The following is a 16904-nucleotide window of genomic DNA, read 5'->3' as shown; positions in this document are numbered from 1 at the left end:
CACTGGCATTTCCCCCTCTTTGGGGGCAAACTCTGCCTGGGTTAGTGTTTGGTGGGGGGGTTGGTAACTGACCAGGAACAAAAGGGGTGTCTGATCGGTGCCGCTTATCTTGGAACGAGAGCAAAGCTTCACAACCCTTCCTCGGTATGTCCCGGGGGACGGCCGGATTCTGGGTTCAGCCGACCCCTGGCAGCTGGACCCACCCGGCTCCCCGCTCGCTAACAACGCCAGGAATGGCTGAGCAGCACCCGCAGCGTTGCACCGCCCCCCCAGCCCGGAGCCTCTGGAGCTGTTGAGGTTTCCAGAAAAACTGCCCTTGGTCTGTGCTCAGACTCCCCAGCGTTGTGGAGCCTGGTGAGTGGGGCTGGCACCCAAGTGGCGCATGCAGCTTCCGGGTTACGGCGGCCGGCGCGGCCCTGCTCTCCGGGATCCCTGGAGGGGAAGCAAACAAACAGGCAATTCCCAGGGGAGCCTCGGCGGTCTGGTAGAGGACCCCCTGCAGCCCGGGGCATGGCCCCCGAGGAGCCGGGCCCGGCAAACGCTCCCAGGGCCGCGCCAGCCCAAGCCCACGTCGCCCCGATGCTGCACGTCTGCACCAGGGGCGCGTTTTACTCGTTCTACTCGTTCTCCCAACGAGCCAGCCCACGCGCCGCTCCAGGGTCGGCTCCCTGGGAGCTCGTGGCCTTTGCCGGTGCGTTGCGAAAGGGGCCCAGACCTGCCCCATCCGCACAGTCCTGCGCCCGGGAAGCTGCTGTCACCTCCTGCCTGCACTACAGCCCCCCTGCAACTGGCTTCCCCTTCCCTACCTGGGCGGAGCTACCCCCTGCTCTTCCCAGTGCCCCCCCGCCCCTGCACTACAGTCAGCTGCGATAAAGCATTTCCTCATGTGGATCTGCCTCCTCCACACCTGCTCAGGGCTGTCATCCAGGCCCCAGCCTCTGCTGGAGTCACTCCTGACCACTGTGCCCTCGAATTGTGTCCATGTGTGGAATAAATGTTGCGACATGCACCAAGGCATGTGCAGACGTGCACCACCAGTAGACACACAGGCTGCTGGCTGTGGGCGCTCTGCTAATCAGCCAGGCGGTATCTGACTCTTTCCTGGGTGGCCGCCCACACGCTCAGCTTCCAGGGAACCCGGCTCCTGATGTCCCCTTCTCCCAAGAGCCAGCCAGCAGGCAACAGGTTCTATTTCCCCTCCCAGGGCCGCGCCCAGCCCGCCCACCCTCGCTGCTGCGAGCCAGGCTGCACAAGGCAATGGGAACACGTCTCACGTTGTCGGGCATCCAAAATCAGAGGCCACTTCAGAGAACTTAGGCCCAGATCTTCCCGGCCCAAAAGAAACGTATCGCTCAATGGACACGAGCCCCAGGAAATTCCTCCTCAGACCCAGAGCTGCAGGGGGGGGGGGCTCCGGGGAGAGGAGCAGGCTTGGGCTGGACAATCCGGAGGACGGCCCGCCCCCAGTCAGAGGAGAACGCCCGTTCCGGATTCCCCGTGCAGCTGCTCGTGCCCTGGCTCGCAGACTCTGCTCCCACTTCCAGACCGCACCCTTGATCCCAAAGGAAACAAATTCAGGCTGCTGCCTGGTATTCCCCGCCCCGGCCGGAGCACCAGGGAGCCACTGGGAGGCTCCGGAGCCTGGAGCATTTTAAGGTATAAGGGTGTCAAAGAGCAAAAAACACCAAGAAAAGGGACAAACTGGACAGTCCCTACGGGAAAGTATTAATGGGCACAAATCAGGTATCAGTAAAGGGAACATACCAAAGCCTGCAGGGGGGGGGGGCACTGTAATCCCCCCCCCCCCCCCCCCGCAAGCGTTAACAGATCTTCAAGTGGCTGTTTTCTTACAAACCAATTGCAGGAGCCAAATACACAGGGCAGGACTGGAGCTTCAGCTCATTGGCAAGATCCATTCTCACCCCTCTGGAGGAAACAAAGATACTGGCTGGTTCGGTTACCTGCCTACCTGGGGCTTTGGCTTTGAAGAATCTCAGGACACCATCCAGGATGTTTCATCTTGACCTGTTTCCTGACTCTTTGTTGTTTGCTAATTGACGGTGCTTGGCTGCCCCCTTTGACTAGCCAGTAAAAACAACACGTGGTCTGGTAGCACTTTATAGACTCACAAAACACGTGGATGGGATCACGGAGCTTTCGTGGGCGCGGCCCACCTCTTCAGATGGCCGGAGTTCTGAGTAGGGGGTATGAAAACTCGAAATAAATAGGAGAGAGGAGGGAAAGGGGATAGAGGAAGATGCTCTGTCTCTCCCCCCTGCCCCGCCTGCCCCTTACTGCCTTAGCAATCTATCTACTGACTTGGATTTGTATCTGCTTCGGCCTATCACTCATTCTCCAGTAAACAAGAAGGGGGGTGGGAGACAGAGCATCTCCCCCTCCCTTCTCCTATTTATTTCACGTGTTCATATCCCCTACTCGTAACTCTGATTATCTGGAGAGGTGGGCCGCGCCCACGAAAGCCCCCGATCCCATCGACATGCTTTGTGAGTCTATAAAGTGCTACCAGACCATTTGTTGGTTTTTTCCTGTAACAGACTCGGCTACCCCGAAGCTCCTAGTCTTTAGTTACTCATAGACTAGGCTGTCCCTTAATATATTTTTTACCCTCTGCCTTTTCTTGTCCCCCCCTCCCAATTTTCCCTTCTTCCACCCTCCCCCCATCTCCCCTATTTATTTTGGTCCTAGACATCCAACACTCCGGCTATCTGAAGAAGTGAGCCGTGCTCACGAAAGCCCCCGATCCCACCGACATGTGTTGTTAGTCTATAAAGTGCTACCAGACTATTTGTTGTTTTTTCAGTTTACCTGTACAGACTAACTCCACTACCCCCCGAAGCAAGAAAAGGGAGGCAGCCTGGTTTAGTGGTTAGGGTGCTAGGACTGGGCAGTCAGGACACCTGGATTCTGTTCCTAGCACCAATATGAATCTGGCCAAATCACCATGCCATGCCTCAGTTTCCCCATCGATGTGTCAGGGATCATGATCCTTGCCCGCCCCCCACGGCGTCGTGAGGAAACGCCAGGACCTGCTTGGAAAGGGCTTTGCAGACCCAGCGAAGTCTGACAGCGCGGGGCAAAGCAAAACGTCCAACCCCGTCTCCCTCTCGGAGTTCTGGGGGCTGCCCCCTGGCGTCCAGGTCTCCCAGTTGCAGGGGCGTTTCCCACTGAAGGGGCGAGGTCTCCCCTGCGCTAGGGAGCTGAGCAGTGACCCTGAGGCTTCCCTCCTGGCTGCAGCCCCAGCTTGGAGGGCTGGTGTATTACCCTGTACGCTGTGCACCCCCCGGCCCCTCCTCGGCAGCTCCTCGCCCCGCCCAGCCCCTTGCTCACTGGGATCTTTCTTCTCCAGCCCCCTCCGAGGCAGGATCTCCACCCGGGAAAGAGGCAAGCCAGGCGCTCGACTCCCTCTGCCAATGAGCTCCTCTTCAGCCTTGGGAAAATCACTCACCCGCTCCGTGCCTCAGTTTCCCTGTGTGTGAAATGGGGGTAACGCTTGTCACCTTTGATGGGCTTCATTCACGTTAGGCCTGGCGGTGCCAGCCAGTGGCCGTCCCTAGGGAATGGCTGCAACATCCTCCCCTCGGGTCTCCAGCGCCGCCCCTGCCCCCATGTTACTCCCTCCCCCGCCACTCTACATCCAGGGCGTGTCATGAGCATTCGTGGGCCCAGCCGCGCGGGGCAAGAGGCGCAGAACCCCCAAAGCAGAACGGGAAGGGGTTTAAACGCTGCCCAGTCTAGCGCCAAGTCACTTCGGGAAGCAAGGGGCCCGAGAGGCGGCGGGACTGGCCTTCCCGTGCCAGCTGGACACCTCCAGCCAGGGCTTGCACGAAGACGTGAACGGGGCGGGCCCTTCTCTTCCACAGCCAGCTGACAGCAACGGCCACGCAGGGCCACTTCCAGCCCCCTCTGCTGCCCTCCTTCAGCACGGACACTTTAATCGGTGGGGGAAGTTCCCCCTCCCCTCTTTTTCGGCTTGAAATGCTGGGGGTTCTGTGCCCTTGCCCTCTCCTGGGAGGACGTGGGCTGTGCCCTCGAGGGCTCCTGGCAGGGTCTGTGGATTCCGTCTCTCGGACCATTCCGCGGTTCTTAGGTTTTTTAAGATACAGACTCACGTGGCTCCCCTGAGCTCCCCTCCCCCCGCGGGCCCAGCCCCCACGCGCTCACTCTGCTGGGTGCCTGGGCTAGGGCTCCAGATCTCTGCCATACGCGGCTGGGGGTCCCGGTAGCAGCCCCGCTGCCCCGTGCAGGCCGGCCCAGGAGTCCAACCGAGGCAGGCGGAGTTGCACCCGTTCCCTCCGGAAGATGCGGCTGCCCTGCTGAGAGGGGCCAGTCAGCCCGCCCAGCGGAGATGCACCTGACCCTGGAGAGCCTGCCCCAGGTGGGTGGACCCTCCTCACCTCAGCCGGCCCCCCAAAGGCTCTGCGGGACCAGGCTGTGGCCGCTCCAGTCGCTCCCTGGCTCCAAGCTGGAAGAGCCACCCGGCTCCTCGAAGGAGTGGACAGGCTCCTGGAGCCGAGTGCCGGTTCTAGGGGGGCAGGCCCGGCAGCACTGACCCGGCAGCATCTTCGCTCCACCCAGGTGCCTGGCAGCACCTCCCAGCCCCCTGCAGGGCAGAGCATGGGCGCTTGGGGCACTTGGCAGCCGTGGCGGGGGGGTGTTTGTAGTTGGGCATGGAAGGGGGGAGGGTGAAATCACTATAAATGCCCCCTGGGCCAGGGGTTCCTCCTGGCTAGTGTTCCCCAGAACAGAAGGGAGGTGGCACAGGCGGGATTTGGGGTCTCAGCTCTGCTACCGACTCCCCTGCACGTCCCTGGTCACCTCATCCCTCCGAGCTTTGGGTCCCGCCTGTCAAACGGGCCTCGCAGCCCTCCCGTCTGCCCTTTGTCTATTTCAGCAGCAAACTTCCCCACAGGATGGGCTGTGCCTCCGGGTGGCAGCACAAAGCTGCCCGATCTGCTCGCGGCCTCTCGGCTCAGCTAGGACAAGCAACAGCAAAGGGCCCCGACCCCAGAGGCTTTAGAACTGCTGCTCTTAGTCCCGTGGGGCCAGATCTCTATGTGCCTCAGCACCTCTCAGCCTAGTCCCAGGCCAGACAACCCCAAGACAGCCCCTCGTGACAGGGTGTCGCCCGTAGGTGCCTGGTGGCTGTGGGGGAAGGGGGAGGGGTGCAGTGCAGGGAGGCCCACCCAGAGGAAGCCTCCCCCCGTTGGGAGGGCCCAGCTGCCATGGGATGGAGGCGGAATTCAGTCTTCAGCTGCCTCCCCCCCCCCCGCCAAACGCTGACTCCCCTCTCCCCTCCCCATTCCCCAAGCTCACCCAGTCGTGGACACGCCGCTCCCAGCCGACCTGCCCCCTCACCTTCAGGGGAGATGGGCCTCTCCGCCTGCCGCCAGCCGGCCCAGCCCCTCCTGTCCTGCGGCCAGGGCCTGCCCTCCTCCCCGGCCGGATTAGCAGCATCTGCCGCTGGGTTTCCCGCGCTGGCCGGATTAAGGCGGCCGCTGGCGTGACTAGGACCCCGGGTATCGCTGGGGCTGTTCTCCGCGCGGAGCCTGATTGGAAGCAGCCGGGGGTTGGGGCAGGGGGGTTCAGCCTGGGAGGTCCCCACGACTTCGGGCCTGGCTGGACCCGTCCCATCCCAACGCCGGCGCCCCGGCAGGTTTCCACTCCGGGCTCCCCCAGCCCCGCCACATCACACCCCAGCCGGGCGCTCCCCCGGCCCCGCGTCGGCTCCTGCCCCACAGTGCGGCTGGCCCCCCGGCCGGCACCCCCTTGGCATGTGTCAGATGTTTCCACCCTCCAAGCGAGGCCCCGGAGCGACTCTGCTTCCCTCCTGCCGGCCACCTCGGGGGGCCCAGACAGACGCCCCCAGCACGAGACGCTTCCCTGCCCGGCCCCCCAGCCTCTCTCGCACGCGCTCGGCGGAGCATCGAGTCCTGATCTCTTGTGACAGCTGCTCCCGGGGCTGGCTGGGATTGGGATCATCAGCAGGGCGGAGAGCGGGGGGGGGGGGGGGGGGGATATTTAAAGCTCCATCGCACAGCTGCCCAGCAGTCCTGCTGCCTGGCACTCAGGGACCGGAGCCCAGCCCAGGTAAGCGATCGACAATTAAACCCACCCCCACCGCACTGAGGAAATTGCTTCGTGGGGGGGAGGCTGGGATCCAGGGAGGAAGGGGAATTTAGATCGGGACGCCCATCAGAGAGCGGGGGGGACATGGTCCCCTCACCCCCCTCCTGGGAAAAGGCCCTTCGCTGCAGCAGGGGATGAATCCCAGCGGGGGGACGTGACCTGCAGGGCTCTGCCCCGGGCCTGCCCACGGAGCGCTCTGCCGGGGCTGGGCTGGGTTTGCAGCAGGCAGGGGAGGGGGATGGCGAAGGGCCGGCTGGTTCCCCACCCAAGAACCCGTCTCCAGCGGTTAATCTGGGGGCAGACTCTCCTCTGCCACCCCGGGTCCTGCTCTCCAGCTCTGCCCGTCCACCCACAGCCGGAGGCAGCCGCGGGAAGCAGCCTGACTTCCAGCCGAAGGCGGCACCTGCCACCCCCTCGTCCTCCTGGGAGCGATGATCCTCCGCCTGAGGCACCTAACCCCGGGGTACTTCCGCCTGCTGCAGGTACAGCCCCCGTCTGGCAGGGCTGTGGGGTCGCCGGGGAGCCCAGCCAGCCCTGGATCCTTTACCAATGCTGGTTCCCCCGTCCCCACTTCCCTTCCTGGGATCCCGCTCCAGGGCCCGAACCCTCAGCCCAGTGAGCAGAGCGGCCCCTTGGGGCCTGCGGCTCAGACGGGGTCGATCCCTCCCTTTGCTTCTCCCCTCCCGTCGGTCACGGTGCCTTAGACACCAAGCCCAGAATCAGCTCCCACTGCCAGAGCCCTGCAAATCCGCGGGTGTCCGAGTGCAGATGCCCCCGACTCATTTCGGCAGCTGCCAATTTTGTACCCTACTGAGCACCCCCCGGCCTGTGCAGGATCCGTAGCTGCTCTTCCCATTGCGCCCTCCAGCCCTTGTGCTTAGGATCCCTGGAGCCTCTTTGGGGGCAGGGGGGAGCCCAAAGCCAGCCCACAGCCGAGAGCAGAAATTCCAACCTGGGACATTGGAGCAACTCGCCCCTCTTGCGAGCAGAGCCCGGGGAGTGGGAACGTCTCTGCAGAACAGCCAGGACCCGCTGGGTGCCACCCGCTCACCTGCCTTCAGCTCAGCCCTGGGCTAGCGCGGGGGCCACACGCTCGCTTAGCCAAGAGTCTCCCTGGACAGAGGGGGCCGGCTGCACCGTCGCAGGGCTGGGGTGGGACGCAGAGGGAGCGCCCGGCTCTCAGCCTCAGTCCCGGGGCCTGGCTTCCCATGCGGGCTGCTTTAGTAACAGCGACAGAAAGAAACCCCCAGAACCCTGCGCCTGGGCAGCGCTAACAAAGCGTCTCGTGGCCACACCCCGAACCCGAGCCCCACGCAGGCCGGGGGTGCAAGCTGCCCTGCGTTGAGCTGAGCCTGCTGGGATCGGACGTGTGGGTCCCAGGCGTTGTGCACCTCAGCCCGGCTCTCAGGCCACCACGCCGTGCCCTGCCCCCGCTCTGCTCCTGCAGCCTGAGCCCAGGGAGCCAGGCCGGGAGAAGCGCCCAAGGTTTCCACAAGTGGCACTAGCAGGAAGGAACAGCTGGTGCGGCTCTAACTTCAGCCATTTCTCCGGGTGCAGATCTCTGGCCAGACTTCTGCCACCCCCCAGGGGGTGATGGGATCCAGGGCTCCCTTGATCCTCTCAGCACTTGGAGGACGAGTCCCTCTCCCCTCGGTCTGCACCCCCTGGCCGGCCGGGCTCCTGTGCCTCCGCGGTTCTCAGGAGCTGCCTTTTCTCCTCTCTAGATGCAGCTGGCTGGGGGGCTGGAGTCTGAGCCCAAAGACCGCCTGCTGAACCACCTGGCGCTCTCCCTGGCCATCCTGGGGCTCAGTCTGTCCTACTACAGTGTCCGCCAAATGACCCACCCGCTTAAAACCCCCCGCGAGAAGTGAGGCTCAGCCACATGGGTGGAGGTTCCAGAGCACAGGAGGGTCCACCTGCTGAGGGGGGACCGGGTCTTGAACTCTGGCATCCTCTGCGGCCCACGGAGCACCCCTAGGTACCAGCAGCGTTGTGCTCCAGCCCTGTGCTCTCAGGCTAGGGTCCGCCCCGCCTCGGTGTGTCGACTATCAGATAAGCATTTGCTTATGGGCTAGTCTTTTGACTGGCTGATATCCCCCTGCGGATCAGCTGTGCGGTGGCTGCCCCTTTAAAACACCACCTCTGCGCATTTCAAAGGGGCAGCTGCCGTGGAGCCCAGGTGCAGCTGGGGACTCCCAGATGATCCCGGGCTCTGCTGGATCCCCGGTCTGAGGGCGGCTAGAAGCGTCTCCCACGTTTGCTTTGTGCCGGCTTGTAAGGGATTGCTTGGCCCACTCTGGCCTGGCTCCCTCGGCCGAGCCTCTCCGCTGCTCACAGGGACCCTGCGTGGGCAGTGAAGCAAACAGCCCCCCCCGCCCCCCCCCGGGAGCGTCTCAGGGGTTACACCAGTTTGGGCTAATGGATTTTAACTGGAAAGTCCTGCCCTGCCTGCCTGCCGACCTCCCCGGCGCCTGCCCATGCTCCACCCTTCTGCTACCTGTATCCAAGCTGCTAAGTCAGGGCCGGGAAACCTTTTTTGGGTCGGGGCTACTGACGCACAGAAAAATCCGCCAGGGGCCAAGGGCACGCAGCAAGGTGCCAGCGCGGGTTCCCCAAAGACTGGGGGGCCAGCTCCAGGCAACCCAGGGGCCACAGACAGTCCCTAGGCCTTAGGCTCTCGCTGGTCCATCTCCCTGCAGCTCCGCTGGAATCCATGGCAGAGGGGCAGGGATCCTACTTGCACCCGGTGGGCAGATACCAAACCTCGGTGGGAGGACTCCCCCTTTGCACCGAAGCGAGACCCATTCCCACAGGTCGGACAGAGGCATATAGCGTAGGAGCCGCCGGCACCGGCGCCGAAAGGCTCAAAGGGCCCCCCCAGACCAGGGTAGAAGCCACCTCGGCAGTTCACTAGCTGCCCTGGCTCGGGAGATTTCCAAGGAGTTTCCCAGGCAGCGGTTTCCACCTGGCTGGGCGCGCGGCGCATCCCTCGTGAAACCAGCGCGATGGGCTGACAGGCGGAATGCACCGCTCCGACAGCCAGAGAGACTTACACACGGCTGGCCGAGTCCTTTCACCGCCCGGCGCAGGAGAGCAAAACAAGCCGGAGCAAGGCCACTGTCAATTGCGCTTACGTAACCGTGCGCACCACCCGCTGCCTGGGGGCTCGCTCAGGCTGTTCAGCTGCAGATTAAGGCGGATTTTCAGGAAGCCCAGACTGGCCAATGTTTACTGCTTCCTTGCAGTAACTGCATGAGAACGCTGTCAGGAGAGGAGCTCACGTCCTCCCCCACAGACAGGCACACTCCCCACCTCCCTACCCGGGACAGGCACACTCCCCACCACCCTACCCGGGACAGGCACACTCCCCACCACCCTACCCGGGACAGGCACACTCCCCACCACCCTACCCGGGACAGGCACACTCCCCACCACCCTACCCGGGACAGGCACACTCCCCACCACCCTACCCGGGACAGGCACACTCCCCACCACCCTACCCAGGACAGGCACACTCCCCAGCTACACCCCCCGGACACACTCCCCAGCACCCTACCGGGGACAGGCACACTCCCCACTAGGGACAGGCACACTTCAGTACCCTAATCTCCAAACCCATCACCTCTCGATTCCACAGCTACGGCCACCTACTACATTGAAGCTGCTAAGAGGGAAGGTCAGATGTCAACACGAGACATTTCTAGATTTTGATCAGCCCTCTCACCCTCCCTGCTCTGTGCCAAATAAATCCCTTCCCAGGAAGTGACCTGCCTTGTCTCCCCCTTTTGTCCCAGCTGCCATGGACTGCCGGGCCCTGGAACCATTACAAATGGGGGGGGGGGGAGGGCGGGGAAGGGATGGGCTCCCAGAGAGGACGGAAGGTATTAATCTCCACCGAGGCACTGCAGCGGCCAGCGGTAGCGGAACTTGCTTTGCAGGGTTTTGCAGGAGGCAGTGGCGTTCCCCACAGTGCACCCTGCAGAGGCAGAGACGATGCCAACGTGGGCTACGGGCGTTCTAGCGAGCACCCCCTGCAGCCCTGACACTCCGGCCAAGGAGCCGACTACCCTGCGCAGCAGCTTGGCAGGTCCCAGGCCAGAGCTCTCCGAGTAGCAGGGGAAGCAGCAGACATGTGACCACCCTACACCTGGGCTCAGCTCCTTAGTGCCCCCCACTCGCAAAGTGGTGAGTGCGGACTCTCCCCCCTCTGTGCGAGCAGCGTGTCCCTCTTAGGCACCTGATCTCAGTGGAAACGGCTCCCTGGCTGGCTGACCTCCCGCAAGCAGAGGGCCGGCAACAGGATTCACACCCGTGTCATATGCAATTTGTGCTCATCCCTACCATGTGATGGGGCTGCGATCAGCTGGGCTGGGGCGCACTCTCAGCAGACTCCCCTTGACAGAAGGAAGGGAAGGAGCTGGAGTCAAGCTCCCCTAGCAGGGAAGAGTTAACGAGACACACGAAGAGGACAGGAAGAAAACTGCTGGAGATGCCAGAAGAGCTGCCAAGGGAAACACATGGATAAATATGAATATAGAGGGAGCCTGGCAGGGATCTTCACAGACCCGGCTCCTGGCGCCACACAAGCGAGGCTCGGACACTTGAAATCAAAGCGCCAGAACGAGAGCGAAAGCGAAAGCTGGAGGGATCAGCCCCAGCCCAGGTAGCGAGATGGCGAAAGGGCCGCTTTTGCTGATTCAGCTCGTTTTCCCACCACGTCCCTACAGCCCCGCCTGGATCAAAGTGGCAAGGAACATTCTACAGCTCATTCAACAGCTGCCGCCCGTTTATTACAATAAGTAATTACAGGGGTCGCGCGCGGAACCAAGAGCAGCGTCCACTGCTCGAAATACCAGCGCACATGGAGAGAAGATTGGAGCCATCAGCTCATTAGCACAGCAGGACAGGGCTCCTCTCCTCCCTCGGCCTCTGGCTGCACTGTATGCCCATGCTGCCGAAGAGCTATCTACCAAACACAAGGGGCCCAAGGTTTCCACCGGTCAGCGCACGACCCCTTGCTGAAGGATTAACGAGAACAGCTGAGTTAGTTATGCTGGTGGCAGGGTGGAGGGGTGTTTGTGGAGACACCTGCCGAACTCAGAAAAGAACCTGCCACAAGGTGAAGTGGTGAAGTCAAGGCCACTTTCTAACCAGAGGACAGTCTCAAAGCCTCCCCATTTAGCCAGATTCCTCCACCTCCAGTGGTTGAGTCTGTACTTCTATCTTCTTTGGGGGAATGTAGGAGCCCATGCCAGCTGCTCTCTCTGCTTCCTCCTGGGTGTAAGGCTCCTCACTCAGCTGCTTCAGCCTAAAAGAAAAGGAAGAAACCCAAGAGAAGCACATGGGCTGTGATCTGTGATGGTCTCCCCGCGAGCTGAGCGCTTAGAACCATCCCAAACCCGTTAACGCCACACATGACATTGCTGGAGTTCACCCAAACTAAACCTCAGGTGCTCAAATTTCACAGCAGGATTGAAAAACAGCAGCGGTAAAGTTATCACTGGGGCACCTGGTTTAGTTCTGTGACTAAACCAGGGGTGGGCACACACTGGGGTGCAGAAGTTCTATGAAGAGTAGGGAAGGCTGGGGGAAGACGGTATCTCCCCAAATAGCCAGGTGTAGCCCAGCCCCCAGTCCAAATCCCACCCCAGAACTGGGAGTTGGGCTGGCTCCTCCCGACAAGGCCATTCCAACCCGGCTCCCCCATGGGAGCTTAGGGCCAGACTGAAGGGTTGGACTGGCTGGATGTGGCCTGGGGGGTAGTAGTTTGTCGTCTCCCCCCCCCCCCCCCACCCGCCAGACTCGACAGACATTTCCGCCACCAGCAAAGTTAAATTAACTTGACTCGAGAAGCCACAAAGACTGGTAGGGTGGGGAGAAGAGGTGGGCAAATAGATTTTTTTCATGTAACTTTTCGAAGGGAAAAGTGTGGGGGAATTTCTTATTCATAAGAACCCCAAATCAGATTTTACCTCATGCTAACAGGTTTCCAAGAAAAACACACCGTATGTGTGTGAACACACATTACCTTCTTTTGTGAACTTTAGATTTGAAATGCTCCTTCATGCTATTCAAATCTACAAAGTATCGCCTGTCGGGAAGAAAAAAAAACCCTCAGAAAACAATCCTGCCCTTCCCATGCAAGAGTCAAGTGAGGAACTGCCGACACAGCCGTGGCGCTAGGCCAGCGGGTGCGAACGCTCTTTATCAGTACTTTTGCCAACAAAGTACACGCACCCCCACCCGAACAAGTGGGTTTCATTTGGGCAGGAGAGCACTTGCCAGGGCAAAACTCTGGTGTTCATGGGGGACGGGGGAGGGAAGTTTTGTGGCTCAAGGGCAAGTGCGGACAGAGCCTCAGACTGAGGAGAACTGAAGGCTCGAGATGCCGAATGTCATTCCGGACCAAACATCGTTTCCATCGGAAGGGGCCCGGCGCAGGCCGGTCCTAATGAAAGGGGCTCACTAGGGAGGCTAAAGGTGAACTGGCAAGTACCGACCGGGGGGGGGGGGGATGCTCACCAGTTACCAGGTAACCCACGGTGGCCCAGATGGGCTGGAGCAGCCCCCCTGCCCTCCCCAGCCCCGCCCCCAACGGGGTCCCCCAGCCCCCCGCGGGGTCCCCCAGCCCCCCGCGGGGTCCCCCCCAGAACCCCCCCCAGCCCCGCCCCCCCGCGGGGTCCCCCCCAGAGCCCCGCCCCCCCGCGGGGTCCCCCCCAGAGCCCCGCCCCCCCGCGGGGTCCCCCCCAGAGCCCCGCCCCCCCGCGGGGTCCCCCCACGCACGCGCAGTGCAGGCAGTAGTGCTGCGCGCTGCCGGGCAGGTCGGGGTCGGGCTCCTGGCGCAGCAGCCGGGCCGCCCGCTCGGGCCGCAGGTCCCCGTGGATCTGGTCCAGGTCCCGGCGCCGCCGCTTCGCTTTCCACTGGCGGGCCAGGGAGCGCGCCGCGTGCGAGCCCGTGTGGCGCGAGCGTCCCGGCGCCATGGCGAGCCCGCCTCCCTACTTCCGCTTCCGGCCGGCGCCGGTTGTGACCTCATCGCCGAGCGCCCGCCTGCGAGGAGCGGAGCGCTGGGAGGGCGGGGGCGGGGCGAGGCTGGGCCACGCCTCCCTGGGCTCCCTGCAGTGGATCCCCTGGGTCCTTGCGCCTGTAACTTCCCTCCCTCCTGGGGGAGGTGCCTATCTAAGTCCTGTCTGTCATGGGGGAACCTCCTCTGATTGGCTGCTGTCTGCCCCGCCCCTCAGCAGGCCCCCTGGAGGAGACCGTCCCCTGGAGGTGCAGGGGGCCCGCCCCCTCCCCGCCCCCCATTCTCCCTGGCCAGCCCGAGGGGACTGCGGGAGGCACCAAGGTTGTCCCACCTCTGGCCCTTGTGTATTAACCCACCCGCCACGCAAAGGGGCGTGGCCAATGGCAGCCCCCCAGGCCCACCCCAGCCACAGCCCCATGGGCCCCACCCCTCTGTTTTAACTGGTTGAGAGCCGGCGGGTGGTGGGAAGTGGGGGCGTCAAACGGCCCCCCAGAAGGAAGCCCGTGGACTGTGACACAGACCCCCACCCGGCTCCCCTTGGAGATCAGACAAGGCCGCTTGGTGTCGTTTCAGAGCACAAATATTATTGCAAAGTCTGTTTGTGGTCAGGGAAAGACACCTGGAGCTCCTGGGGGGGGGGGGATGGCCAAACAAGAGACACTTGTTCCCAATGTGGCTGTTATACACCTAGCCCATAGAACTGGGAGGGACCTTGCGAGATCATTGAGTCCAGTCCCCTGCTCTCACAGCAGGACCAAGCACCATCCCTGACAGATTTGCCCTAGATGCTCCCTCAAGGATTGAGCTCACAAGCCTGGGTTTAGTAAGCCAGCACTCAAACCGCTGAACTATCTCTCCCAGATTATTACTTACCTTCCTTCCTTCCCCCCTCCCTGCATCCCCCTTCTGTTCTGAAATGTGATTTGTCCTTTTCATATGTGTTCATTTTTTTAAATTGTATCCTTTGGTATATATGGTTGTGACAATTTTCTTCCACTATTTGATCTGAGGAAGTGGGTCTGGCCCACGAAAGCTCATCACCTAATAAACCATCTTGTTAGTCTTTAAAGTGCTACATAGTCCTGTATTTTGCTCCAGATTATTAAGCACTGCAAAACCTGAAACCCTTTTAGTGGAGAAGAAAGACATTATTAACACCTTCAGGCCACGCTCAGACACAACGGCCTGGAGGCACACAGAGATGGTGGCACCAAATATTTTCAAGCAGTTGTGTGAGAAACTGAAAATGGGAACATTTCCCATGGCAACAGATGGATTTTGTAGTATAGAGGATATAGCACAGGTGTTAGCTACACCTCATTAATCTCTGTATTAATCATTTTCTCGTTGAAATTTGTATTTTAACTTTGTATCAAGTCCTTTTAGCATTGTAATAAGTCTTTAGCTTTGTTGCATTAAGTCTTTTTATAAACTTTCATATAGACCATAGAAACTTCGTATGAAGTCTTTTTACATAGAAACCTTGTAGAATCAGTGGTCCCTAACCTCTTTGTGGCCACGTGCCTGGGGCGGGGGCCGTGCATGTGCCGGGCCCCCGGGGGCAGCAGTGCACATGCTCCGCACACCTGGAGCGGGAGCCGCGTGGGCGCCATGTTGTACCCTCTTTTGCTTAAGTGATTGCCCTGTAATAAGGTGTGAATGGATAAGGCATGAAAGCCAAGCATCTCTGGGCACTTGCAAAGGTTGGAGAGGGGTGGAAACCAGATCCAAGAACAATGAGAAGAACAATGGGACCTGTGAAGTGGGCTCATTGAAAGAAGACTGGACCTATGGAGGCCTTGGGAGTCAGCAGCAAGGGCCTGCTTTGGGAAGCTCCCTCTTTGAAGGAGAATGTGGCAGCACAGAAGAGGGAGCCACAGATGTCTTACTGCATCTGCATATGATGACTCTCACAGACGATGCATCTGCATGTGAAGACTAGCTGGTGGAGATCTGCAGGAGAGGGAGACACTATACATCTCTAAGGCATCTTGCAGGGGGACGCCGGGTTTTCGTCCTGTCAACATGGGAGCATCAATCCAGATTGGCAGAAGCCCGGCTCCACCCTGCCCCCACCTAACTCACCTGGCTAATGCAGTTAGGGGGAGCAACTATTAGTAACAACAACAAGAGGGTGTGTGTGTGAGTGTAATATATCATATGCATATGATAAGTGTTGCCTGCTATATGTGTGTATTACCAATAAATGTGGCATTTTGCCTTTTCCCCCTGAAAAGATCCCATGCCGTACTTTTAAGTACAACACAGGTAGCGCTTGAAGTCCATTATTTTTTATGCAGAGAAATGTGTGGAGGATGTGTCATCCCTTATACCACATAACTGGCTCATGACAGGTGAAAGTCTGTTTAATTCTGTTAAAGCTGTTTTGTTTAACGAAGATCTTGATCTGTGACTCAGATTGTGTCAATTACAACAGATGGCGCTCCTGCCAAGATAGCTGCTCACAGAGTGTTTGTGAAAGGCCTGCAAGATCTGAACCCCAATTTGATTTCCTATCACTGTGTAATCCACCAAACTGCACTGTGTGCAAAGCTCAGCAGTGAATATGCTAATGTAATGTCCATGTGACTACGCTTCTCGACTTCCTTTAGTTCAAGTCATCGCCACAACACAGTCCAAAAGCTTTCTGCTGATTACGAAGGCCTGTTGGTTCATAATGACATCTGCCAGCAGAGGGCCAGTTCTAAGGCGGCGGTGGGAAATCTGAGTTCACATGGAAGAATATTTACATCATATCCTAGGGCAAAAGCTAATCAAGGGTATGTCTACACCACCACCCTAGTTCGAACTAGGGTGGTTAATGTAGTCAATCGAAGTTGCAAATGAAGCCGGGCGCCGTCATTTTTAAATCCCCGCTAGTTCGGACTCCGTGCCCGCGGCTACACGCGGCACGGAGTAGGTAGTTTGAATTAGGCTTTCTCATTCGAACTACCGTTACTGACCAGTCATCACTGGGGTTTGTCTGGTGAGTTTAAGGCGTGTGGCAGGAAATAACCGACCCAGAAAGGCAGTTGTGGGCCTTGATTTTCGTAGGCAACAGGGTTTATTGGGTGCGTCAGTTCCCCTACAGCGTCTGCAACCCAGCGTGCAGCCCTCTGCGTCTGCGGCCCAGGGAGCATCTGATACCGACCAAGAAGCTGGCGCCCCAGCGGGCTGTGCTGTCCCTGCCCGAGCAGAGGGAGGGTCAACAGGTCAATGGCACAAATGAAGAGCATGTCTGGAGCACCGGGTGACCTCTGGACCAGCCAGGTGCACGGGCCAGGCGATTGCTGCACCGAGCCGGGGGGTGCCCAGCACAATTAAGGGGAGTGTCTGGCTGGCGCGGAGGCAGCAACCCCAGAGCTAGGCATTTGGGATACACCTGCCAGTCGCAGCGGCCACCTGCGATCACATTACCCCTCTGCCTAGGAATCACTAGTGCCCGGAGCTGCATTGCACAAGCAGACCAGCCTCCGTCGTGAGCACGGCGCGGCTCACACAGGGCAGCAGGACACGAGACACCCCCATACTGGCCATCAGGGGCTCTCCACGCTGGAACGCCAGTGGCCTCCTGACCCCAGGTGTCCCTTGGCCCAGGCGCGGCCGGCAAACAGCCCACGCCCCTCGCACTCTCCTCCGCCCTCGCGGCGCGATCTCCGCTCCCGTTTGCTGGTGCAGAGCCCCAGCGCCAGGCAGCTCGGTCGCGGGGTGGAAACTCGACTCTGGGCGCGAGGGG

At 60.4% G+C, this 16904-nt stretch overlaps 1 protein-coding gene and 1 long non-coding RNA gene across 2 annotated transcripts; one reads left to right on the top strand and one right to left on the bottom strand.

Moving 5' to 3' along the window:
- Positions 1–6032: 6032 nt before the first annotated feature.
- Positions 6033–8243, top strand: LOC112545346 (uncharacterized). The gene is made up of 3 exons (XR_003088813.2): positions 6033–6108; positions 6503–6629; positions 7872–8243. It is a non-coding gene; the product is annotated as an uncharacterized LOC112545346 (long non-coding RNA).
- A 2669-nt stretch (positions 8244–10912) lies between these two features.
- On the bottom strand, positions 10913–13175 carry LOC102454615 (zinc finger protein 593). Its single transcript, XM_075908665.1, has 3 exons — positions 12931–13175; positions 12176–12238; positions 10913–11455 (listed from the first exon to the last, which is right to left on the bottom strand). Exons 1-3 carry the CDS (start codon positions 13125–13127, stop codon positions 11326–11328), a joined length of 390 nt encoding a protein of 129 aa, XP_075764780.1. The 5' UTR covers positions 13128–13175; the 3' UTR covers positions 10913–11325.
- Positions 13176–16904: the final 3729 nt, after the last annotated feature.

The sequence above is a fragment of the Pelodiscus sinensis genome, chromosome 25 (assembly GCF_049634645.1).
Source record: "Pelodiscus sinensis isolate JC-2024 chromosome 25, ASM4963464v1, whole genome shotgun sequence".
Taxonomy (NCBI): domain Eukaryota; kingdom Metazoa; phylum Chordata; order Testudines; family Trionychidae; genus Pelodiscus; species Pelodiscus sinensis.
Note: the sequence above shows the minus strand (reverse complement) of the source record. Positions and strands in the feature narration are given on the sequence as shown.